Source organism: Hemitrygon akajei, chromosome 20 (genome assembly GCF_048418815.1).
Source record: "Hemitrygon akajei chromosome 20, sHemAka1.3, whole genome shotgun sequence".
Classification (NCBI taxonomy): Eukaryota; Metazoa; Chordata; class Chondrichthyes; order Myliobatiformes; family Dasyatidae; genus Hemitrygon; species Hemitrygon akajei.
The window spans coordinates 31177929-31203462 of record NC_133143.1 but is presented as its reverse complement, the minus strand read 5'-3'; the positions used below and the strand labels follow the sequence as shown (position 1 = coordinate 31203462).

Below are 25534 nucleotides of genomic sequence, written 5' to 3'. Positions count from 1 at the left end.
GCTGGGCTGTTATGTTGAAATTATATAAGACGTTGATGGGGCCTAATCTGGAGTATTTTGTCCAATTTTAGTCACCTACTTACAGGAAAAATGCAAATAAGATTGAAAGAGTGCAGAGAAAATTTCCAAGAATGATGCCAGGACTTGATGACCTGACTTATAGGAAAAGGTTAAATAGGTTGGGACTTTATTCCCTAGAACGTAGAAGATTGAGGGGAGATTTGATAGAGGCGTAGATAGGGTGAATCAAATGGGCTTTTTCCACTGAGCTTGGGTGTAACTAGAACTAGAAGTCATGGGTTAAGGGTGAGTGATGAAATGTTTAAAGGGAACATGAGGGGGAACTTCACTCAGAGGGTGGTGAGAATTTGAAATGAACTGCCAACGCAAGTAGTGGTTGCAGGGTTGATTTGAACGTTTAAGAGAGGTTTTGATAGGTAGATGGATGGGAGGGGTATGGAGGTCTATGGGACTAGGCAGATTACTGGCTTGGCATGGACTAGATGGCCCAAAGGGTCTGTTTCTGTACTGTGGTATTCTATGACTCTTTAGAATCTTCATAGAAATTGAAAAAAAGTGAATAGATTAAAAGGATAGAACATCTAATATCAATTTATAGCTGGTAAATTTCATGGGTTTCCTCTTCAACTGCATGGGCAGTAAGATTTATTGTCAGTAAACTTGCTATTTTTACTGCTGCAGTGGGTGTCCCTATTTTGCCAAATTCTTCTGAAAGGGTGATGCTGGGACATATTTTTTTTAAATTCGGAACTAATGCTCCTGGCGATGAAAAGCCTCCATACATGTCAGGAATCAACAATGACATCGTTCATCTTTGCAGTATGCAGAACATTTGAACATATTCTTGATATTGCCAGGCATAAAATTTGGAACAGAATAATGGTTTTAACAGTTAGCAGAAGTGGTGGAGAATTTGGAAGGGTTTAACTGTTTGGGTTGGCCATGCAAATTCCCATTTGTTCAGCGATTTTTCTGATAAAACAAGCTGTTTCCCTCTTGACATATTATTGTTATGAATGTTATGCGCAATTGGGAAATTCCACTTCATAAAATCTAAGGTTTCAACACTAGATGGAGCTGTTGAAAATCTTCTGTAATCAAACTTAATTTTTCGATGTCAAAATGGGGTAAATTTATTCCAACATATTGTTGTGAAGTAATTTTTGTTTTAAAGGTTATCTCTTCTGACTTTCCAATTTGCTATAATTTTCTTTCCCTAAAGGATCCTGATTACAGATTGGCACTATATTTTACAACATAGTTTTTAATAAAGATATGGAGCTGTCGAGCACCTTCACTCCATTTGTGAAAAACAGGATTTTCTGGTGGCTGACATTTTTAATTCCAATCTCCATTACCATTCCAAGATGTTGATCCATGGCATTCTCTGCTGGCACAATGAGGCCACCCTCAAGACTACTCAGCCTTCAACCTGATGGCATGAACATTGAGTTAACCAACTTCCCCTGCCCTCCCCCTTCCCTCTTCTTCAATTCCCAGCTCTGGCTCCCCTCTCACCTCTTCTCGTCACCTGCCTATCACCTCCCCTTGATGCCCCTTCTCCTTCCCTTTCTCCCATAGTTCACAGTCCTGTCTTATCAGATTCCTTCTTCTCCAGCCCTTTAACTTTTCCAGTAATCACTTCCCAGCTTCTTACTTCACCCCCCACCCACATTGCTTCACCTATCACTCCTTCCCCCCCCCCTAACTTTCTTATTCTGACATCATCCCCCTTCCTTTCCAATAATACTACCCGACCTGCTGAGTTCCTCCAGCATTTTGTATGTGTTGTTCTGGATTTCTAGTATCTGCAGAATCTCTTGTGTTTTTAATAAAGTTACTAGTTTTTCAGAACTTTTCAGATGGAAAGTCCCCTTCACAACCTCAGGGCTCACTAAAGCATTTTAAAGTCAATGAAGTAGTTCAGAAATGTAGTCTCTGATGTAATATCAGCAATCTATGTCGATAAATTTGTATAAAAATGAGTAAATATAATTTAAATAGTCCAGTGAGCTGAAATCTTGTTCAATGGAATGATGGGAAAAGATTCCAACCTTTGCTGTGAAAGTTTATATGTAATCCCTAAATTAATTGTATGGATTTCCAGATATAAAGTTCACTTTTGATTCTGTACAAAAGGAGTGTTCAATTTTTGCCATTTTTTATTCAGTTGTTTTGTTCATGAATCATTATTTTCAGACTGAATTTTTCTGCTCTTTATGTGAAATGTTTAGAATTTAATGAAAAAGAAAATGTTAGATGAAATACACTATTCTTCCTTTACACTGCATTTCACATCTCTGCTTTCCACAATACATTATTTAATCTTCTGATTTTTCCACAACCTTTTTCTACAGTTGGAATATCTATGCATTTTATAAACAGCGATTTTGGTCTCAAAATTTAGCCCTAATGCAGGGGTGTCAAACTCATTTTAGGTCACGGGCCGGATTGAGCAAAATGCAGCTTCATGTGGGCCAGATCAGTCGGATGCGTGCAAACGCAGCTTTCGTTGCCTCCGTTTTTTCAGCCTGCTCTCATGTGTCTCAGTCTCTGCTATAACTACAAAGTGTTTCACTTTACAAATTCCATTTCTTATGAAGAAGACTGCCGAATAAACACTAAAAACCCTGAAAACCTGGTACCTGAATAAACTCAGCATTAGCCATATCATATGCCATAGGCGCTTCGATTACTGGGGCCAGCTTTAATAGTAATTAGATATTATCTCGCGGGCCAAAGATAATTCCACCGTGGGCCAGATTTGGCCCGCGGGCCTTGAGTTTGACATATATGCCCTAATGGAATCACCAGTCACAACTGCTAACCATCACTAACAATATGATCTTCACTTGTCTGGCGAGATAAAGAGATCAGCTAATTTGTCACATGTACTTATAAGTGACGTTTCTCCGAAAGCACAGTAGCTTTTCTACTTTCTCAGAAGTTTGCAAAGATTTGGCATGACATCTAAAACTGTGGCAAACTTCTATGATGTGTAGGGGAGAGTATATTGACTGATTGCATCACAGCCTGGTATTGAAACACCAATGCCCTTGAACGAAAAAACTTGTGGATATGGCCCAAGCAACACACAAAACGCTGCAGGAACTCAGTAGGCCAAGCAGCATCTATGGAAAAGAGTACAGTCGACATTTTAGGCCAAGACGCTTCAGCAGGGTCCTACTGAAGGGTCTTGGCCAGATAGGTTGACCATACTCTTTTCCATAGATGCTACCTGGCTTGCTGAGTTCCTCCAGTGTTTTGTATGTGTTGCTTGGATTTCCAGCATCTGCAGATTTTCTCTTGTTTGTGATTGGATACGGCCCAGTTGCAGGAAAGCAGGTACAGAAGCCTCAGGACTCACACCACCATGTTCAGAAACAGTTATTACCCCTCAACCATCAAACCCTTGAATCAAAGAGGATAACTTCACTAGCCCCATCATTGAATATTCCCACAACCCATGGTGTCTTATCATCTGTTCTTGGTTTATTGCTTATTTATTATTATTATTTTTTCTTTTTGTATTTGTAGCTTGTGTCTTTTGCACACTGTTGGTATGCAATGCCCAAGTTGGTATGGACTATCATTGATTCTTTTATGGTTATTATTCTATTATGGATTTATTAAGCAGGAAAATGAATGTCACAGTTGTATATGGTGACATATATGTACTTTGATAATAAATTTACTTTTGAATTTTGATCTTTGAAGTGCATTGTTAGCATCAAATCAAATCAGTGAGGATTGTGCTGGCCAGTCTGTAAGTGCTTCTGGTGCCAACGTAGCATATCCACAACTCACTAACCCTAACCATGCATTTTTGGAATGTGAGAGGAAACTGGAGTGCCAAGAGGCAACTCTCATGGCCTCAGAGAGAATGTATAAACTCCTTACAGACTGCAGTGGGAATCGGGGATCCGATTGGTGATTGCTGGTGCCAGTGCTACACAACTGTGACCAAGTGGGCAAACAACTGCCTAATGAAGTTTAACGTGGGGAAGTGTAAGATGTGTACTTTGGTAAGATAAATCAAAAAGCAGATTATTACCTAAATCTGTTGAGACTTTAGATGAGTGAACTGCAAGGAGTCTAAGTATTTTGGTACAAGAATTTTTTAAAAACTAGCAGGCGGGTCCAACAACTAGTGAAGAAAGTATGTGTCATTTTGTAAAAAGGGTTGGAGTTCAAAAAAGGGAAAATTAGTGGTAATTATATATATAGTTTTTGTCACCTTACTAAATGTTGGAGGCAGTACAAAGAAGATTCACCAGGCAAGTTCCTGAGATGAGAGGATGGTCCTAACAAAAGAAGCTAAATAGTTTGGGCTTGTATCCATGAGAGGTGAGAAGAATAAGAACTGACCTTATTCAAACACCTACGATCTTAAGGGGGCACAAGAGGGTATATGTTGGGATATTTTCACTTGTGAGAGAGTTTTGAACAAAGTGAAATAACTACAAGTTAAAGGATTGGCCATTTAACTGAGGTACAGGTCCATGAAATATCTTGTCACAGAGGGCAGTGCATTCTCTGCTCCAGTGAATGGTGGAAGCTGAATCATTCAAGATTTTTAAAATAGAGGTGGATAAATATTTGATAGATCAAGGAGTATTAAGGATGATTAAGTGCTGACCATTCTATTTACCAAGAGAATTCTCCTCCATGACCCTGCCTGCAGTTTACAGTCAAAGGCCGATGTTAAGCAGACGCTCAAGTACTGAGTGCCACTATCAGCAAACAAGAAACAGCCTACACTGATGTCTTTCAAATGATTGCCTGGAACTTCAATCAGGCTTATTTGAGGAGATCGCTGCTCAATTATCACTATATCACCTGCAGCATCAGGGGTCCCAAAACACTCGACCATTCTGATACGACCATAAGGAATGCCCACCATTCAACCTGCATTTTGGGAAATCTGATCATTTGGCTGCCATCCTCCTACAAGCAGAAGGCTAAAGAGCAAGGAGCCAGAAGTAAGGACAATGAAGAGGTGGTCACGTGAGGCAGAAGAGTGGCTACGGAATTGCTTCAAGTTGGTGGGCTGGACTGCGTTCAAATACTCATCAGAAGATCTGAATGAAAACACCACAATTTTCATAGACTTTATTAAAACAGTGTAGACAAGTGTGTCCCCACAAAATCATACAGCCTTCACCAACCAGAAACCTTGGATGGACCATGATATCCACAATCTGCTGAGGGCCAGATCAGTGGTAACTAAGTGAAGTACAAGAGGCCCAGATAGAATCTCTGGAAAGGCATCTCATGTACAAAATGGCAATTTGGGACCTAACTTGAATCACGGAAGGATGCTTGACAGCTGTGGGAGGGCTTGAATGCTATCACCTTCTACAATGTGAAACCAAGTGACATGATGACAATAAGGTTGCTCTCCCAGATCAACTCAATGCCATTTATGTTTCCTTTGACAGTCTAAAAATGGAGGCACATTCACAAACTCTCACTGTCCCCAGTGATTTCAGTCTGAAGCCAACATGAGAGCCAGCTTCAGGAGGGTGACCCACAGAAACATCTGGTCCAAACAGGATACCTGGCCAAGAACTGTGCTGATCAACTGGCTGAACTGTTGACTGATATCTTTAACCTCACACTTTGGCAGACTAGGGTATCCTCCAACCTCAGGTAGGCTTCAATTATATTGGTGCCTAAGAAAACGTGTTAACTGCCTCAGCGTTTGTCCCAAGAAATCTGTACCACGAAAGGCCAACCTTAAAGAGGATCTACTCAAAAAAGGCATCAAAAATGCCCTGCCTCGGAATTCTTCCCAGTTACTCTATGTGCATCTACATCTACCCTATGATGCCTATTAGTTATCTACAAGACTCTAGCAGAGAGATTGTTCCAGAAATTTGAACAACAGTCTTTAAAAATGCAGCTTCCTCATTCGTATGCCTGTTGCCTCCTTTGCTGCTGGACGATTGCAGTTTTGATCACATTTTTATCTTCATCCCTTTATTCTATGATAGCTAAAACTCTCTCTTCCCAGGGACACCAGCAAGGCAAATGTATCAGACTCACAGGCTCCTCTCATCAGTGCACAGGAGGGGTTGGGGTGGTCTTTATTTGGATGACTGCAAGGACGTCTTCCCTGGTGGCACCCCTTTCCAAACGGATCGCTGTCCCAACCACTAAAAGGGCCCAGCTCTTTTGTATTCACTCCCCATTCAGGCAGGGGTGACCACCTTCAGATGCCGTGAGCAATCTTTCTCAGTCTGCCAAGCCATCAGAGTTGTGGAACCTGATGTCTCTGCTGTAACCTAAATCCCACCCTGTCTATTTTCCCCAATATCCTTTCTATTCTATGCTTTAGAACTAATCATCTACCTTCAGCAACCAGTGTTCATTACAGAGTGCTGTTACCATTTCACTGTAGCATGCTATTCACAGCTTCCTGCCACACTCCCAGTATCTTCTGCCTTCGCATTTGCTGTGGATCTGTTTCCATCAACCGTGGTCGGTTCTGGTGTTCATCTCTTAGGTTCTCTGTAATTACAGGGTTACTTGATCCCCCTACTCTGTCTGTTGGGGGGGGGGGGAACAAGAGGTGAGTTGTATTGTTTAAGGTTGAGTGCAGTGTTTCCACTGATTGCCTTGCTGAGTCTGCAAACGGACACAAGTGTCATTTGTTAAAAGTACCATCTGTGGAGCAAACCCTATACCTTTTCAGGCAGCACCCTCACCATGACTTCGTCACCTGGTTGTGGGAGGACTATCTCCTTTCTGTCCGGTCTCTGATCAGCAATGTGCTGCTGTTTCGCTCGGTCCTTCAACACTCTAAAGTTGGTTACAAAGATCTTTGACATACTGGGTCATTCTATCGCTGTAAGTCCCAGGCTCACCACAACCCATAATTATTCCATAAGGAAGTTGCATTCCTCACCCCATCAATAATTCGTAGGGGCTGAGACCCAGCATGTGGTTTGTGGTTGCTTGCAAACCAATCTCATCAGGATCTTTGGTATTATATCAACCCATGCCTTTCCCATCTCAGTTATAGCTTTGTCTAAGTCATTCTTGATTGTTCAGTTCATCCTTTCTACCATTCCTGAGCTCTGAGGGTGGTAGAGTCTGTGGACTGATTTTCAACCCTTCGTGTTGCAGTATCTCAAAATGCAGGCTATCGCCCCTAAATGACCTGCTTCATCTTCTGAAGCAATTAGTAGATCATCCACATAAGCTGGTTGGCCAGCAGAGTGTTAGATTGAATTTTTCCAAAGTCTGTGGCATGATTTTATGAAAAATTGCTGGCCTATTGTGGAATCCCTGGGGGAGTCTGGTCCACATGTACTGCTGCCCATCCAGCATGAAAGCAAATCGGTCTTGGGATTCAGGTGCTAAAGAGAGCTCCCAAAATCCATCAGCGATATCCAGGACTGAGGAAATGTTATGTTATGGAGACAGACCATTCAGGATTGTAATAGGGCTCACCATAATTGGATGCAATCTCGGCCTGGTCTTATTAAGGGTGGTATTGTCTATTGTTTAACAAGTAGATAGATAGATAGATAGATACTTTATTCATCCCCATGGGGAAATTCAACTTTTTTTCCAATGTCCCATACACTTGTTGTAGCAAAACTAATTACATACAATACTTAACTCAGTAAAAAATATGATATGCATCTAAATCACCATCTCAAAAAGCATTAATAATAGCTTTTAAAAAGTTCTTAAGTCCTGGCGGTAGAATTGTAAAGCCTAATTGCATTGGGGAGTATTGACCTCTTCATCCTGTCTGAGGAGCATTGCATCGACAGTAACCTGTCACTGAAACTGCTTCTCTGTCTCTGGATGGTGCTATGTAGAGGATGTTCAGAGTTATCCATAATTGACCGTAGCCTACTCAGCGCCCTTCGCTCAGCTACTGATGTTAAACTCTCCAGTACTTTGCCCACGACAGAGCCCGCCTTCCTTACCAGCTTATTAAGACGTGAGGCGTCCCTCTTCTTAATGCTTCCTCCCCAACACGCCACCACAAAGAAGAGGGCGCTCTCCACAACTGACCTATAGAACATCTTCAGCATCTCACTACAGACATTGAATGACGCCAACCTTCTTAGGAAGTACATTCGACTCTGTGCCTTCCTGCACAAGGCATCTGTGTTGGCAGTCCAGTCAAGCTTCTCGTCTAACTGTACTCCCAGATACTTGTAGGTCTTAACCTGCTCCACACATTCTCCATTAATGATCACTGGCTCCATATGAGGCCTAGATCTCCTAAAGTCCACCACCATCTCCTTGGTCTTGGTGATATTGAGACGCAGGTAGTTTGAGTTGCACCATATCACAAAGTCCTGTATCAGTTTCCTATACTCCTCCTCCTGTCCATTCCTGACACACCCCACTATGGCCGTGTCATCAGCGAACTTCTGCACATGGCAGGACTCTGAGTTATATTGGAAGTCTGACGTGTACAGGGTGAACAGGACCGGAGAGAGTACGGTTCCCTGCGGCGCCCCTGTGCTGCTGACCACCGTGTCAGACCTACAGTCTCCCAACCGCACATACTGAGGTCTATCTGTCAAGTAGTCCACTATCCAATCCACCATGTGAGAGTCTACTCCCATCTCCGTTAGTTTGTGCCTTAAGATCTTGGGCTGGATGGTGTTAAAGGCACTAGAGAAGTCAAGGAATGTAATCCTCACAGCACAACTGACCCCCTCTAGGTGAGAGAGTGATTTGTGCAGCAAATACGTGATAGCATCCTCCACTCCCACCTTCTCCTTATATGCAAACTGAAGAGGATCCTGGGCGTGCCTGGTTTGTGGCCTCAGATTCTGTATTATCAGCCGCTCCATGGTCTTCATCACGTGCGACGTCAAGGCAACAGGTCTGAAGTCATTCAACTCCTTTGGTTGTGGTATGATCCATCTGGCTTCCTTGCTGGCCAGAAAGCAGAATGAGTGGTTAACACAGTCTCTATTCATATCCCTAACTATACTTGGAATCACTGTCAGGACGTCAGCTTTTATCGGATACTGTGTACAGGGTTTATGCAGCCCACCCACCCCCCATCTTCACTCTGCCACAACTTCACTTGTACAGCCCAACCCGCTAGGAACTGTTGGCAAAGTAATCCACAGAACCGTACTGGCTCCAGTCTCCGATGATCAAATTGGCAGTGGCTGCGGCTATGCTGAGTACTCTACTAGTTGTATGTGTTTGCTACTCCTGATTTGTCCATGTAATTTCTGCTTTCCGGAACCGATAATGGCCCCTGCCTCTCTTAAGATGTCTATTCCAAGGATAGTACTCTCATTATTTGGACAGATCCAGAAATCTACAAGAAGCTGCAATCCCACAATCTTAAATACCTGGGATTAATTTCTCTCTACCTTTATTGTTTCACCTCCTGCACTGATGATATAAATGAACTCTCCAGCCATGGGCAAGGGTAGATCAGTTAACAATGCTGATACCCCATGCTGTCCCCCAATAAACCTCTTGTGTACATCAACGGATGACCAAATCTCTCAAAAGAGGCATCTGTCAGCCATTGTCTAACCTCAGCAGATCCATAATCTGGTCAGCAATCAAATCAGAAAGAGAGGGTACTGCTGTGGACTCTGCATGCTTTGGTAAGTGAGTTTTCCACTTTCCTTGTTTTTCAGGGCACTGCCTCCAACCATGGTCTGAAAAGCCACAGCTGTAACAAGTCATCTCCCACGTCTATTCTAGCAGCTTTTTGCCACATTTGCCACCTGTCAGCATACAAAGCAAGTTCTCTGAGCAGCTACATTCGATACAGCCACTGTACAATTTCTCTTGCACTGGCCCATGAAACTATTGCGGAATAGGTCAATCCCACTGCTCTCCCCAAATCTAGAACTTTCTGGTGGGCTGAGCTCAGGCCTTCCTTCAGCATTTTTAGGAAGACTGAGACATCCCTCCTGGATTATCTCTTCACATGCTCGATATTTATGTTCTGCATAATTCAATGTCGTCTCATCAGCTCTTTGAATCAATGCCATTATCATTCCCCAGTGACTCTCACCTCCCGCCATTGCTTCACTTCCCCTTTAAGAAAGGTATATCTCCCTTCATTGCTGGTGTTCCTGGTAGTTGCCCATGTACCATTCTGCACCCCTTGGCCATACTATCCCATATATTCCTCAGGCACTTCACTTTTATCAATACGTATATCTTTAGGGTGCATCTGGTGAATTTCAACCACTTCCTCAAGCTTGTGCCAGAATTCTGAATGCAACTTTAAGTGAGGGCATCTCTTACAAAATGCTCAGTTTCTCCCCAGGGTGAAGGGTTTATGAATGATCGTAATCAGGGTCAGGGGCTGGATTGCATCTTCAGGGGTTTGACCTGACGTTGCCTGATCTCAATAGATACCATCCTGACAGATAATTCTGGGTAAAACCTTATGTCAATGTTACAGATGTATGGTAATACACACACACACACTCACAAACACGTATGCTGAAATACAGTTCCTGGAATGAGTATTCATGCCCCACTAGTGTCACGAACCTTCAATAACCACCCTTCACAACTGGTGGCCCCACCTCATTAAATTAGCACACAAATTTTAGTCTCTTCCATAAATCCACATGCACTCACACACACCATACTACTTCTATCAATCAATTCAACTCTGTCGTGTCCATGATACCTAGTGATCCCATAGCCATTAACCTGAACAGATTCAATTGTGAGTATTAATTTTAAAAATACTCATTCACTTAGACTGCTGAGATCACAGGCCACACAATGGATCTCAATAAATTATCCTGCTCCAGACACCAAATGTTGTTGCATGAACAAAGTCTCTAGAAAGAATTACTGGTAGATGTGAAGCCATCTCCTCACTCAACAAAATGAGATACTGCAGGCATCAGATGGAGATCCTTTTGGAGGAAGGTCTGCCTGACCCAACACTACACAACATTTTTAAGCCATTTTAAGACACCCAGGTACACACAAATATAGAATTTAAATCAGCATTGTCTGGTCCTCTGATTAACTTGTTTCACGTTTTTTTAGGAACCCATTGTTCAGATATGCAGTTCAGATTTAATCCATAGATCATATTCCAATCTGAAGACTGGTGGCTGAAGTCAGTTGCTGATGTTATTTGCTATATGTGCTAACCCCCAAAAATGCTCTAACACCCTCCACACTATTGAGCACATCTACCTGGAGCGCTGTAGCAGGAAAGCAACATCCATCACCAAGGACCCCCACCGTGCTCTCTTCTCACTGCTGCCATCAGGAAGGAGGTACAGGACCTCAGGCCTCACAGGACCAGGTTCAGACACAGTTATTACCCCTCAACCGTTAGGCTTTAGAACCACAGGGGATAATTTCACTCAACCCCAACTCACCCTATCACTGAACTGTTCCCACAACATATGGACTCCCTTTCAAGGACTCTTCCTCTCATGTACTCGATATCTATTGCTTATTTATCTGTTGTTTTTTTTCTTTTTGTATTTGCATCATTTGTTGTTTTTTGCACATTGGTTGTTTGTCTGTCCTGTGAGGTACAGTCTTTCATTGATTCTATTGTGTTTCTTATATTTACTGTGAATGCCCACAAGAAAATGAATTGTATATGGAGACATATTTGTACTTTGCTGATAAATTGACTCTGAATTCTGAACTTTGAGTGGAGTGATATAGAGAAGTGGCACAGAGAGGAGTTAAGGCCAGCAAAGAATTAGCCATAATCATATTAAATGGCAAGGTAGAATTTGAACATCTGATGGCCTAATTCTGCTTCTGTTTTCTTGTTTTCTTGAATCAATTACTATATAAATAATTTTTCACAGTGATCCCAAGGAGCTTGCTACCTATTCAGTTCAACAGAGTCTCATTCTGGCTATATTGCTTGTACTTACTTGAAGTGAGAGCTGAATATGCATCTTGCAAATGTACAAATTTCCTAATAAGGGCAGCTATTGCACTGTTAATTTTTTTGAAGATAATGTTAATTTTACATGGAGGTTATATATCATCATTTTAACTGTTTTCTATGGTTGAGATATTTTCATCAAAAGGTTAATTTTCCAAAATATTATGTTTTTCCAAGTGAATATGGTTAGTTAGTAATGTCTCTTATAAAGCTAATTAACTCTGTACGTTAAACACAAGGATATGATGACACAACATTGCACACCTCTCTTAAATTGAAGCAGCAACTTACTAGTAAATATGCTTTCTTTTTGAAGTCTCTCTACAGTGCCTTGAGGTATGCTTGTGAAATTCTAACGACTGACCCACCGGGTGGTGCTGCTCACATTAAAATCGAAACCTTCACTTATCTTTTCACCTACCTCGCAAAGATGGATGGGGAATTTTCAGATGCCGAAGTTGAAGAAATGCTTCTATCCTTAAAGGAGGCTGTGTGAGTATGACATGGAATCCTGTCATTTCTGAAAAGATGCACGAAGTGTCCTCACGTTGTTTTCAGAGGCACTAATTATATGAACATCATCACAGCAGTGACTTCCTGCTTTTTCCTTTTAGTTCCTGAACTGATTCTAGTTAATAATCATAAAATAAAATCTGTTAGTTTATATATAACAAATAATGGCACTAGTAATTCCCCACGAGCTTTTACAGGTTTAAATAGTCAATACTCGGGCCATAAAAAGCAGCAAATCTACAGGCCTCAACTTTGACTGCAACAGTGATGCACAGAATTCCTGGGGTAGGAATTGTAAAAGTGCCTGAAGCAGATGTTCTTCTGAGAAGCTATAATCGAGTTGGACAGTGATCCTCCCCCAGATATCCAGTAGTAATTAAATGCTTGCTGATATTCATCGGTCAGGTCCACATGCTACTCAGGGAAACACAAGCATACATTCAATAGTAAACAGAAAATACACTGCAAATGCTGTGGTCAAATCAACACGTGCAAGAGCTGGATGAACTCAGCAGGTCGGGCAGCATCTGTTGAATGCTCATTTCAACGGATGCTGCCCGACCTGCTGAGTGCATCCAGCTCTTGTACGTGAAGCATACATTCAGGTGGGACAGAAAAGAACATTGGCAAAAAACATTGCTTGCAGTGTAGAGCATCTTAAAATTTTAGATGCAACATTTGCAGAAGTTTGGGTTTTTTTTGATTGCCTCAAAACTTTAGGGATAATGTTGCCCTTTGGTCAATATATATATATTACATGCATACATAAGTGTTTATATGCATTTATATCTGTAAGTACGTATGGCTTTTAAATATGCAGTAATTGTTATTCATGCCATATTTCACAACGCAGATATTATAAAGAGCAGCTAATTAATTGTATGATGATTTATGAGGAATGCCAGTTGGGAATCTAGGAGAATGGCCTGTGCCATGGGATTTTTAAAATATTCCATCTATATCTGGATGTTTTATTTTACCTTTAACTTGATTTGATCATTTGTCCAATGTTTTATTCTCCTATTTTCTTACCACAGTTCTCTGTACTGCCTCTAGCATTTGAAGAATAAAAACACAAAATGCTGGCAGAACTCAGCAGGCCAGACAGCATCTATGGGAGGAGATAGTGACGACGTTTCGGGCCGAAACCCTTCATCAGGAGTGAAGTAACATGGGATGGTCAAGGGGGGAATAAGAAGTGGGGGGAGGGATGAAGTAGGCTGGAGGGAAATGGGCTAGGGGGAAGGTAGAGAATTATGGGAAATAAAAGAGAAAGAAAGGTAGGGGTGGGGGGAGATTGTAGTGAGGGTGGAAAAAGTGAGAGAAAGAGAACCAGACTAAAATTATAGATAGGGATGGGGTAAGGGGGGGCAGGGGTATCAACGGAGGTCTGTGAGTTGAATGTTCTTTCTGTCTTTTTCCATCCTCACTTTGGTTCTCCCCCAGCCCTACCTTTCTTTCTCTTTTATTTCCCATAATTCTTCACCTTCCCCCTAGCCCATTTCCCTCCAGCCTATCACTTCCCAGCTCACTACTTCATCCCTCCCCCCACTTCTTATTCCCCCCTCGACCATCCCATGTTACTTCACTCCTGATGAAGGGTTTCGGCCTGAAACATCGTCACTAACTCCTCCCATAGATGCTGTCTGGCCTGCTGAGTTCTGCCAGCATTTTGTGTTTTTATTTATTTCCAGCATCTGCAGATTCACTCGTGTTGTCTAGCATTTGAAAGTCTGTTATTCCTAGAAATGTTATAAACATTCAAGGTATAGCTTGACCAGATCATTTTCCAGTTAGACCATATGTACCTCAGACTTGTATTCCATGCTTTGGGTGTGTGGTATAAGAGACCTCTATAAAATAATCTTGGGCTTTACAATTGAGTTGCAGTATAAAATTGATATGTGTCATATAACATTAAACTCAAGTATAATCAGAATTCAGAATACATGCTGGAACATTAAACAGCCATATACATGAAAAAGACATGGAAAAGAAGATTTGACAAGCAGATTCAGAAAATGGAAACTTCCCTGTACCTGCAATAGTTAAAGGAATGGAACACTAAAGCAATTGATCTGTGAGTTATTCAGGTGAAGCCTTTCATATTTTCTGGTGGGGAGAAGGGTTGGAGTATTCCAGTTCTTTGTCAGGATGTTCACTTCTGTGAATTCAATCATCTGCAGCAAATATGCACAAGAAGCTTCCTCTAGCAGCAGCAGCACTGGGGAAAAGTATTGTAGGTTCTTTATGAAGTGTCAATTTAGCAAACATTTTCATCTGGGAATGAATTTCTGCTACAAAGTTTCTTTCAAGATTCAGTTTCAACGATTGCATTGTATAATATTGCTGGCGTCTAAACATCCCAAATGGCTTTACACCTTACAAAAACTCCTGCTAGCAGCTTGGAATATTTACAGCACAGCAGCTAAAATGAAAATAAAATGTAGGAGAAGAAGACCTATTATTCTGTTGAGAATCTCGAGGCCAAGGCCTCTGTGTGAAAGTTCCCACATTGGCTATCTCAGAGCCCACAAAGCCAGAGCGGAAGTGAGTCACCCTGGATCCAAAGGGAATGCTTCAGAAGAATATGCATTGTATTTGGTGAAAGAGGCCATCATTAGTTTAGGCATTGAGAAATGCATGCTTCCACTGCAGTTCTGTGGATTCTGAGTTGCCTGAAGGCGTTCACAGACTGAAGAGTCTGTAAGATCAGCTTTTTCTGCCATAGATGAGACGACAGTTGTTTGACAAGATGTGTGGTTGGATTATTTGGCATGTTGAGCACATTTACTATCAGTAAACAGTAAGAGTGCTGCTTCTCCATTTTGAAGCCATTCCCATGAATTGAATGATTCTCTTTCTTTCATGGTGACCTTGAGAATGTATGGTAGAGCGTGATCAGAAGCAACACGCACAAAATACTGGAGAGACTCAGCAGGTCAGGCAGCATCTATGGAAATGAATAAACAGTTGACATTTTGGGCCGAGACCCTTCTTCAGGACTGAGAAGGAAATGGGGTGGGTGGTGGGAAATGTCAGAATAAAAAGGTGGGGGGAGGGGAAGGAGACGAGCTGGAAGGTGATAAGCGAAGCCAAGTGGGTAGGAACGGTAAAGGGAAGGAGAAGAAGGAATCTGATGGGAGAAAGGGTAAAAGGAGCAATCCCAGCAGGGAGTGATTGGCAAGTGAGAAGAGGCAAAAGTTCAGAGTGGGGTAAAAAGGAAGAGGGGAGGGGAGGTGGAGGGGAAAATGTTTTTACCGGAAGGAGAGATCAATATTCATGCCATCATGTTGGAGACTACCCAGACGTTAAGGTGTTGCTCCTCCACCTTGACAATGGCCTCATCTTGGCACGAGAGGAGGTCATGGACTGACGTTGGAATGGGAATTGGAATTAAAATACTTGGCCACCAGAAACTTCCGCTTTTGGTGGATGGAGTGGAGGTGCTCAAAGAAGCAGTCTCCCAATTTACGATGGGTCTCATCAACAGACTTTCAACATCGTAAATCAGCAAGTTGTTTGTTATGTCTCCCCTCTCGCTGTGAAACGGGGACACCTCTTTTTCCCTTACTAGGGAGAGAGAGAGAGAGCCTGTGGTACGTCAAATTACTGAGTGAACAAGGGGTGTTTGGGGTACTGCAAGTCTGTGCCTTTATTGGTGCTTTGCTGCACGCTTGAGTGCTCGGTGGGGGAGGGCGATTGTTGCCTTGTTGCTGCTTGTGTGTGAGAGGGGAGATGGGGGGTGCTTTGGGGTTCTAACATTTAACTGTCATTCATTCTTTGAGGTACTCCTCTGTTTTCATGGATGTTGCGAAGAAAAAGAATTTCAGGATGTATATTGTATACATTTCTCTGACATTAAATGTACCTATTGAAAGCAATGTAGAGGAGGCTACATTGGCAGCACTGCACACTATAGAAGAGCCCAGCAGATTCACAGGTGATGCGTTCCCTGGAAGGTATGTTTGGGGTCCTGAATGGAGGTGAGGGAGGAGATATATGGCCAGGTGTAGCACTTTGGCCCCTTGCAGGGATACGTGCCGGAAGGAGGATTAGTGAGAAGGGACGAATGTACAAGGGAACCACAGAAAGCAGAGTTGGGGGAAGTAAAAGTAGGCATAGTGGTAGGAGCCCTTTGGAGATGATGAAAGTTATGGAAGATGATGGGGTGGTAGGTAAGGACAAGAGAAACTCAATCATTGTTAAGGTGGTGGGAAGATGGATTAAGCGAGGATGTTTGGGAAATAGACATACAGGTGAGGGCAACATCAATAATGGGGGGAGGGAAACCCTGTTCCTTAAAGGAGGAGGACATCTCTTATGTCCTGGGAACAGGTGAAGGAACTGAGAAATAGCAATAGCACTTTTACAGGAGACAGGGTGGGAAGAGGTATAGTCAAGATAACTATGGGAATCGGTAGGTTTATAAAAGATGTCAGTTGACAGTTTGTCTCCAGAGACAGAGACGGAGAGATCAAGAAAGGGGACAGAGGTATCAGGGTTGGACCAAGTGAATTTAAAGGCATGTTGGAAGTAGAGGCAAAGTTGATGAAATTAACAAACTCAGCATGGGTGCATGAAGCAGCATCAATGCAGTCATCAATGTAGTGGAGGAGGAGTTGGGGAATATTACTGGGGAAGGCTTCAAACGTGGACTGGTCTACTTAGCCGACAAAGAGCCAGGCATAGCTGAGGCTGATGTGGGTGCCCCAACTATGCATGATCAGAGCTTGGTACAGGGCACTAACATAGATGCATCTAAGTTGCCGATGCATGTCAAAGGTTTTGCAATTCTGCAGAATTGACTTGGTGGTCCACAATAGACTATCCATATCTCTAAAGTATACTAGAAAATGCAGATAACTGCTTCAAGGTAGAGGCCTTGGCCCTTTAAACTTTTTTTCTCTCAGTAGGACCATGTCTGTGCTGGATTATGGGAAGCAATGGGGAATTTAGTAATTTCTTTGAAGACTGGCTCCCAAGATACAAAAAGAGATCCATATTTTCCACAATCTTGTTCTGAATTTTAATGAATAGGCATATTGCTGTAGACAGAGCACAGATCGATGGAGAATCTTCATCTTTCCAAGTGTCGTGTAGTGTGAGGTCCATCCTCTCATATGCTTCAGGAGAGGTAGCAATGATAACAAGGTGTTTGGTCTCCAGTATACACAAGTTTTGACTAATCAGAAATGTTTAATATCACTGGGATATGTTGTGAAAATTGTTGTTTTGTGGCAGCAGTATATTGTAATACATAATAATTCTAAAAATTATAAATGACAACAGTATATAAAAATAAATAAGTAGTGCAAACAGAGAGCAAAACCATAGTGTTCATGGGTTCATTGTCCATTCAGAAATCTGATTGCAGAGGGGAAGAAGCCGTTGCTGAAATGTTGAGTGTGTGTTGTCAAGCTTCAGTACCTCTTTCTTGATGGTAGCAATGAGAAGAGAGCATGGCCTGGATGATGGGCGCCCTAAGTGATGGGTAACACCTTTTTGAGGCATTGTCTTTTGAAGGTGTCCTCAGGGCTGGAAAGGATAGTGCCCATGATGAAGCTGGCTGAGTTTCAACTTTCTGTAGCTTTTTACGATCCTGTGTAGTGGTCCCCTCCATGCCATATGGTGAAACAGCCAGCTAGAATGCTCTCCATGGTCCATCTGTAGAAATTTGCAAGAGTCTTTGGTAACATTCCAAGTCCCCTCAAAGTCTTAATGAAATATAGCTGCTGTAATGCTTTCTTTGTAATTACATCAATATGTTGGGCCCAGGATAGATCTTCAACCATCTTAACACCCAGGAACTTGAAACTGCTCACCCTTTCCACTGCTGATCCCTTTGTGCAGACTGGTGTGTGTGCCCTTGACATCCCTTCCTGAAATCTACAATCGATTCCATGGTCTTACAACAATGAATGCAAGGTAGTCGTTGTGACACCACTTAACCAGCTGATCTACTTCACTCCTGTATGCATCTTTGTCACCATCTGAAATTCATAATTGTGTAATCGGCAAATTTATAGATTGCATTTGAGCTGTGTTGGGCCACATAGTCATTGGTATAGAGAGAGTAGAGTAAGTGGGCTAAGCTCACATCCTTAAGGTGTGCCAGTGCTGATTGTCAGTGAGAAGGAGATGCTACTTCCAGTCTGCTCACCCTGCTCTTCTTGGGCACTGGTATGATTGTCACCCTTTTTAACTAGGGCAGTGATCAAGATTTTGAAGGCAGAGTTTTGCAGCAGTTTTTCTGATTTGAGGAATGACCAATCAGTAAGAGAGATTCATTAGAAAGGGCCAATAAGGGTAGTTCAAGTGCAAGTTGAGCGGCCATTCATTTGGAGTGTGCCAGTGTTTAGAGAGGCTTTAGCTCATCAGGCTTAGGTGAGATCAGGTTTGCGTGAGGTAAATTGCCTTGCAAGTTATTCTCTCTCTGTTCTTATTTGTTCATTCCACATCTGTTAGGGCATAGTAGATTAGGTGTGAATGGCTCCAGGGCCAGTGTTTTGTACTCCACGTGGGATGTGGGAAGCCTGGGAGACCCTCAGTCTCCCAGATAAACACATCTGCATCAGGTGCACTGAGTTGCAGCTCCTAAGAGAGCATATTAAGGAACTGGAGCTGCAGCTCAATGACCTTCGACTCGTTCAGGAGAATGAGGAGGTGATAGGTAGGAGCTACAGGGAGGTAGTTACCCCTAGGTCACAGGAGACAGGTACGTGGGTGACTGTCAGGAGAAGGAGAGGAAATGCACAGCCACCGCAGAGTACACCCGTGGCCTTTTCCCTCAATAATAAGTATACAACTTTAGATACTATTGAGGAGGATGATCTACCAGGGGGAGCCACAGTGACCGGGTCTCTGGCACTGAGTCTGGTGATGTGGCTGAGAAGAGCAGAGAGGTGAAGAGAACTGCAGTGTTGATAAGAGATTCCTTAGAGGAACAGAGACAAGATTCTGTGGGCACGATAGAGACATCTGGATGGTACGTTGCCTCCCTGGTGCCAAGATCAGGGATATCTTAGATTGGGTCCATAACATTCTCTAGGATGAGGGTAAGCAGCCAGAAGTCTTAGTGTATATTTGCATTTCTGACATAAGTAGACAAGGTGAGGAGGTCCTGAAGAGAAATTTTGGGGAGCTGGTGATTACTACCCAGGGTAGTAATCTCTGGATAGCTGCCTGTGCCTTGTGCCAGTGAAGGTAAGAACAGAATGATTTGGTAGGTGAATGCATGGGTGAGGAACTGGTGTAGGGGCACGGGTTCAGATTTATAGGTCATTGTGATCTCTTCTGGGGAAGGTAAGACCCTGTACAAAAGAGATGGGTTATACCTGAACCTGAGGAGCTCGATATCCTTGCAAGCAGGTTGGTTAGAGTTGGTCGGGTTAGTTTAAACTAATTTGGCCGGGGTTGGGAACTGGACTGCTGAAGATGAGGTAGTTGGTTTACAAACAGAGGCAATGTGTAGTAATACTCCTAACAAGGAGAGACTGATGATAGGTCAAAATTGCAGTCAACAGGATGAATTGCAATATAAAACATGGACAAAATCGATAAGGGTGAATACAGGACTGAAGGTGTAATACTTGAAAGTGTGCAGTATATGGAATAAGGTAGACAAATTTGGTACCACAGTTACAGGTCGGCATGTATCATGTTATAGGCATCACTGAATCATGGCTGAAAAAAAATGTGGCTGGAAGCTTGAAGTCCAAGGATACACATTGTATCGAAAGGACAGGCAGGAAGTCAGAAGGGATGGTGTTGCTCTGTTGGTAAAAAATGAAATCAAATCATTAGAAAAAGGTGACATAGCGACCCTATGTGTTGAAAGTGTTGAATCATTGTGGACAGAGCTAAGGAAGTGCAAGGGTAAAACGAGTTATCTACAGACCCCCAAACAGTAGTAAGGATGTGGTCTACGAATTACAACAGGAGGTAGAAAATGCATGCCAAAAGGGCAATGTTACAATAGTCATGGGCAATTTCAATACGCAGGTTGATTGGGAAAATCAGGTTGGTGCTCAGTTCCAGAAGGGGGTATTTTTAGAATGCCAATGAGATGGCCTTTTAGAGCAGCTTGTGGTTGAACCCAGTAGGGGATCAGCTGTTCTGGATTGGGTGTTGTACAATGAACCAGAATTGATTAGAGAACTTAAGGTAAAGGAGCCCTTAGGGAAATGTGATCATTATATGAGCAAGTTCACCCTGAATTTTGAGAAGGAGACGCTAAAGTAGGATATATCAGTATTGCAGTGGAATAAAGGGGATTACAGAGGTATGAGAGAGGACCTGGCTGGAGTTGATTGGAAAAGAACACTGGCAGGGATGATGGCAGAGCAGCAATGGCTGGAATTGCTGGAAACAATTCAGAAGGCACAGGATATACGTCTACATCCAAAAGAGGAAAAAGTATTCTAAAGGCAAGATGACAACTATGGATAATAGAAGTCAAAGCTAATGTAAAACCCAAAGAGAGGTCGGGGGAGGCTTATGAGGAACTCCAGGATTGTTTTGAGGTGACAGACTGGCAGGCCCTCTGTGAGCCACATGGAGAGGACATTGATGGGCTCACAGAGTGCATCACTGGTTACATCAACTTCTGTGTGGACTGCAATGTTCCGGCAAGAACTGTCCTTTGTTATTCAAATAACAAGCCATGGGTAACAAAGGACATTAAGGACATCCTGAACACTAAAAAGAGGGTGTTTAGAGATAGAAATAGGGAGGAGCTGAGGACATTACAGAGGGACCTGAAAGCCAAGATCAGGGAGGCTAAAGACAGGTATAGGAGGAAGCTTGAGTGGAAACTCCAGCAGAACAACATGAGAGAGGTCTGGAGTGGGATGAGGACCATCACTGGGTTCTGGCAAACTAGCAACAGAGAAGCTGAAAGCAGTGTGGACAGGGCCAACAAACTTAACCCGTTCTTCAACAGATTTGACACTGTGGCCCCTGCCCATCCCCCACATAATTCATCTGTTGTCAGCCCCCAACCAACACATACTCCACTCTCCCCTCCTACCCCTCCTCACAGCCCCCCACCCTGCTCTCGTGACTCATCCCTCCCACACCTGAAACCACCAAGGTGGGCTTCACAGCTGAACAGGTGAGAAGACAGCTGAAACGTCTCCACCCAAGCAAAGCTGCAGGCCCGGATGGTGTCAGCCCCAGGGTGCTCAAAGCCTGTGCCCCCCAGCTATGTGGAGTACTTCACTATGTCTTCAACCTGAGCCTGAGTCTCCAGAGGGTTCCTGTGCTGTGGAAGATGTCCTGCCTCGTTCCTGTACTGAAGATGCCACGCCCCAGTGGCTCCAATGACTACAGACCAGTGGCATTGACCTCCCACATCATGAAGACCCTGGAGAGACTTGTTCTAGAGCAGCTCCCGCCTAGGTTAGGCCACACTTAGACCCCCTCCAGTTCACTTATCAGCTCCGACTAGGAATTGAGGATGCCATCGTCTACCTGCTGAACCGTGTCTATGCCCACCTGGACAAGCCGGCGAGCACTGTGAGGGTCATGTTTTTTGACTTCTCCAGTGTGTTCAACATCATCTGCCCTGCTCTGTTGGGTGAGAAGCTGACAGTGATGCAGGTGGATGCTTCCCTGGTGTCATGGATTATTGATTACCTGACTGGCAGACCACAGTATGTGCATTTGCAACACTGTGTGTCAGACAGAGTGGTCAGCAGCACTGGGGCTCCACAGGGGACTGTCCTGTCTCCCTTTCTCCTCACCATCTACACTTCGGACTTCAACTACTGCACAGAGTCTTGCCATCTTCAGAAGGTTTCTGATGACTCTGTCATAGTTGGAAGATGAGGCTGAGTACAGGGCTACGGTGGGAAGCTTTGTCACATGGTGTGAGCAGAATCATCTGCAGCTTAATGTGAAAAAGACTAAGGAGCTGGTGTGGACCTGAGGAGGGCTAAGGCACCGGTGACCCCCGTTTCCATCCAAGGGGTCAATGTGGACACGGTGGAGGATTACAAATACCTGGGGATATGAATTGACAATAAACTGGACTGGTCAAAGAACACTGAGACTGTCTACAAGAAGGGTCAGAGCCGTCTCTATTTCCTGAGAAGACTGAGGTCCTTTAACATCTGTCGGACGATGCTGAGGATGTTCTACAAGGCTGTGGTGGCCAGTGCTATCATGTTTGCTGTTGTGTGCTGGGGCAGCAGGCTGAGGGAAGCAGACACCAACAGAATCAACAAACTCATTCGTAAGGCCAGTGATGTTGTGGAGGTGGAACTGGACTCTCTGACGGTGGTGTCTGAAAAGAGGATGCTGTCCAAGTTGCATGCCATCTTGGACAATGACTCCCATCCACTCCATAATGTACTGGTTAGGCACAGGAGTACATTCAGCCTGAGACTCATTCCACCCAGATGTGACACTGAGCGTCATAGGAAGTCATTCCTGCCTGTGGCCATCAAACTTTACAATTTGCCCCTCAGAATGTCAGACACCCTGAGCCAATAGGCTGGTCCTGGACTTATTTCCACTTGGCATGATTAACTTAATATTATTTAATTATTTATGGTTTTATATTGCTATATTTCTACACTATTCTTGGTTGGCGTGGCTGTAACAAAACCCAATTTCCCTCGGGATCAATAAAGTATGTCTGTCTGTCTGTCATATAATAGAGCAAAAATTTGTGGGAAGTCAGGAGATTGGGAAGCTTTCAACTGCCAACAGAAGGCTATTAAATAGTCTTTAAGAAAGTAAAGATGGAATACGAAAGTAAGCTAGTCAATAATATTAAAGAGGATGCCAAAAGTTTCTTCAGATGCATAGTATAAAAGAGAGGCAAGAGTAGATATTGGACTGCTGGAAAACAATGCTAGTATATGAAAACTAGCAGTATGGTGGAAGTTCCAGGTGTCAGCGATCATGAAGTGTGTGAAATTACCATAACTAGAGAGAAGGTTCTTAGGAATCTGAAAGGTCTGATGGTGGATGAGTTACCTGGACCAGATAGTGTACACCCAGGGTTCTGAAAGAGGTGGCTGAAGAGATTGTGAAGGCATTAGTAATGACCTTTTAAGAATCACTATATTCTGGAATGGTTCCAGAAGACTGGAAAATTGCAGATGCCACTCCACTCTACAAGAAGTGAGATAAGCAGAAGAAAGAAAATTATAGGCCAAGTAGTCTGCCTCAGTAGTTGGGAAGATGTTGAAGTCGATTGTTAAGAATGTCGTTTCAGGGTTCTTGAAGGAACATGATAAAATAGGCCATAGTCAGCATGGTTTTCTCAGGAGAAAATCTTGGCTGACATATCTATTGGAATTCTTTGAAAAAAATAACAAGCAGGATAGACAAAGAAGGATCAGTTGATGCGTAGTTGGATTTTCAGAAGGCCTTTGACAAGGTGCCACATATGAGGTTGTTTAATAAGCTATGAGCACATGGTATTGCAGGGAAGACTCCAGCATAGGTAAAGCAGTGGCTAACTGGCAGGAGGCAAAAAGTGGGAATGAATGGAGCCATTTCTGGTTGGCTGCCAGTGACTAGCGGAGTCTGTGTTGCGACCGATTCTTTTTACGTTATATGTTAACGATTTGGATAATGGAATTGATGGCTTTGTTGCAGAGTTTGCAGATGATATGAAAGTAGGTGGAGGGACAGGAAGTTTAGAGGAAGTAGAGAGGCTACAAAAGGACTTAGACAAATTAGGAGAACAGGCAAAGAGATAGCAGACGGAATATGGTGTCAGAAAGTGTATGGTAGAAGAAATTAAAGGGCTGACTGTTTTCTAAATGGGGAGGAAATACAAAAAACTGAATTGCAAAAGGACCTGAGAGTGTTTGTGCAGGATTCCCCAAAGGTTAATTTGCAGGTTGAGTCTGTGGTGAGAAAGTCAAATACAATGTGAACATTTATTAAAAGAGGACTAGAATATGAAAGCAAGGATGTAATGTTGAAGCTTCATAAAGCAATGGTGAGACCTCACTTGGAATATTGTGAGCAGGTTCGGGCCCCTTATCTTAGAAAGGATGTGCTGAAATTGGAGACGGTTCAAAGGAGGTTCACAAAAATATTTCCAGATTTGAACGGCTTGTCATACTGAGCAAGTAATGGCTCTGGGCCTATATTCACTGGAATTCAGAAGAATGAGGGGTGACCTCATTGAAACCTATTGAATGGTGAAAGATCTTGATAGCGTGAATGTGGAGAGGATGTTTCCTGCAGTGGGTGTTAGGACTAGGGCTATGCCTAAGGCCAGATGACACATTTAGGATAGAGGGAGTCCTTTTAGAATGGAGATGAAGAGTAATTTCTTTAGCCAGTGAATGGTGAACCTGTGCAATTCTTTGGCACATGCAGCTGTGGAGGCCAAGTCTGTATGTATATTTAAGGCAGAGAATGATAGATTCTTGACTGGTCAAGGCATGAAGAGATATGGGGAAAAGGCAGGAGACTGGGGCTGAAAGAAAGAATGGATCAGCCATGATGAAATGGCAGACAGACTCAATGGGCTAAATGGCCTAGTTCTGCTCCTATGTCTTATGGTCTTTTGAAGCAGGTAGAAACCTCCAACTGCAGTAGCGAGAGATTGAAGATGTCCCTGAACACTCTCATCAGTTGGTTGACACAGGTTTTCAGTACCCTACCAGGTACACTATCAGGACCTGCCACCTTGTGAGAGCTCACCCTCTTTAAAGATTTTCTGACATAGGCCTCCTAGGCAGAGACCACAGGGTCACCAGATGCTGCAGGAATTCGCACAGGTGTGTTTTATTCTTGCTTCAAAGCGTGCATCAAAAGCATTGAGCGCATCTGGGAGTGAAGCATCACAGCTATTCATGATGATAGGCTTTGTTTTGGAAGAAGTAATGGCCTGTAAACCCTGTCAGAGCTGATGTGCATCTGATTCCATCACTACTTCAATCTTGGTTTGAGGGGCCATTATTACCATATGGAACCTATTAGGCCAAATATTTGGCTTTGGATCTTTTGAGAGATTTTCTAGATATGCAGGTTTAAGTGTTGATTTTGGTGTAAATGTTCTGTATCTGAGCTTCAGTTATTTATAATATCAGAAACAGAATCAGGTTTATTATCACTGGCATGTGTTGTGAG

General features: G+C 43.0%; 1 protein-coding gene across 1 annotated transcript in view; it reads left to right on the top strand.

Moving 5' to 3' along the window:
* ropn1l (rhophilin associated tail protein 1-like) overlaps positions 1-25534 on the top strand; it is a 95040-nt gene that overhangs the window by 24202 nt on the left and 45304 nt on the right. Inside the window, exon 5 of the mRNA XM_073024080.1 lies at positions 12234-12409. Within this exon, the coding sequence (XP_072880181.1) occupies positions 12234-12409 (176 nt within the window). The remainder of the gene's footprint in view (positions 1-12233; positions 12410-25534) is intronic.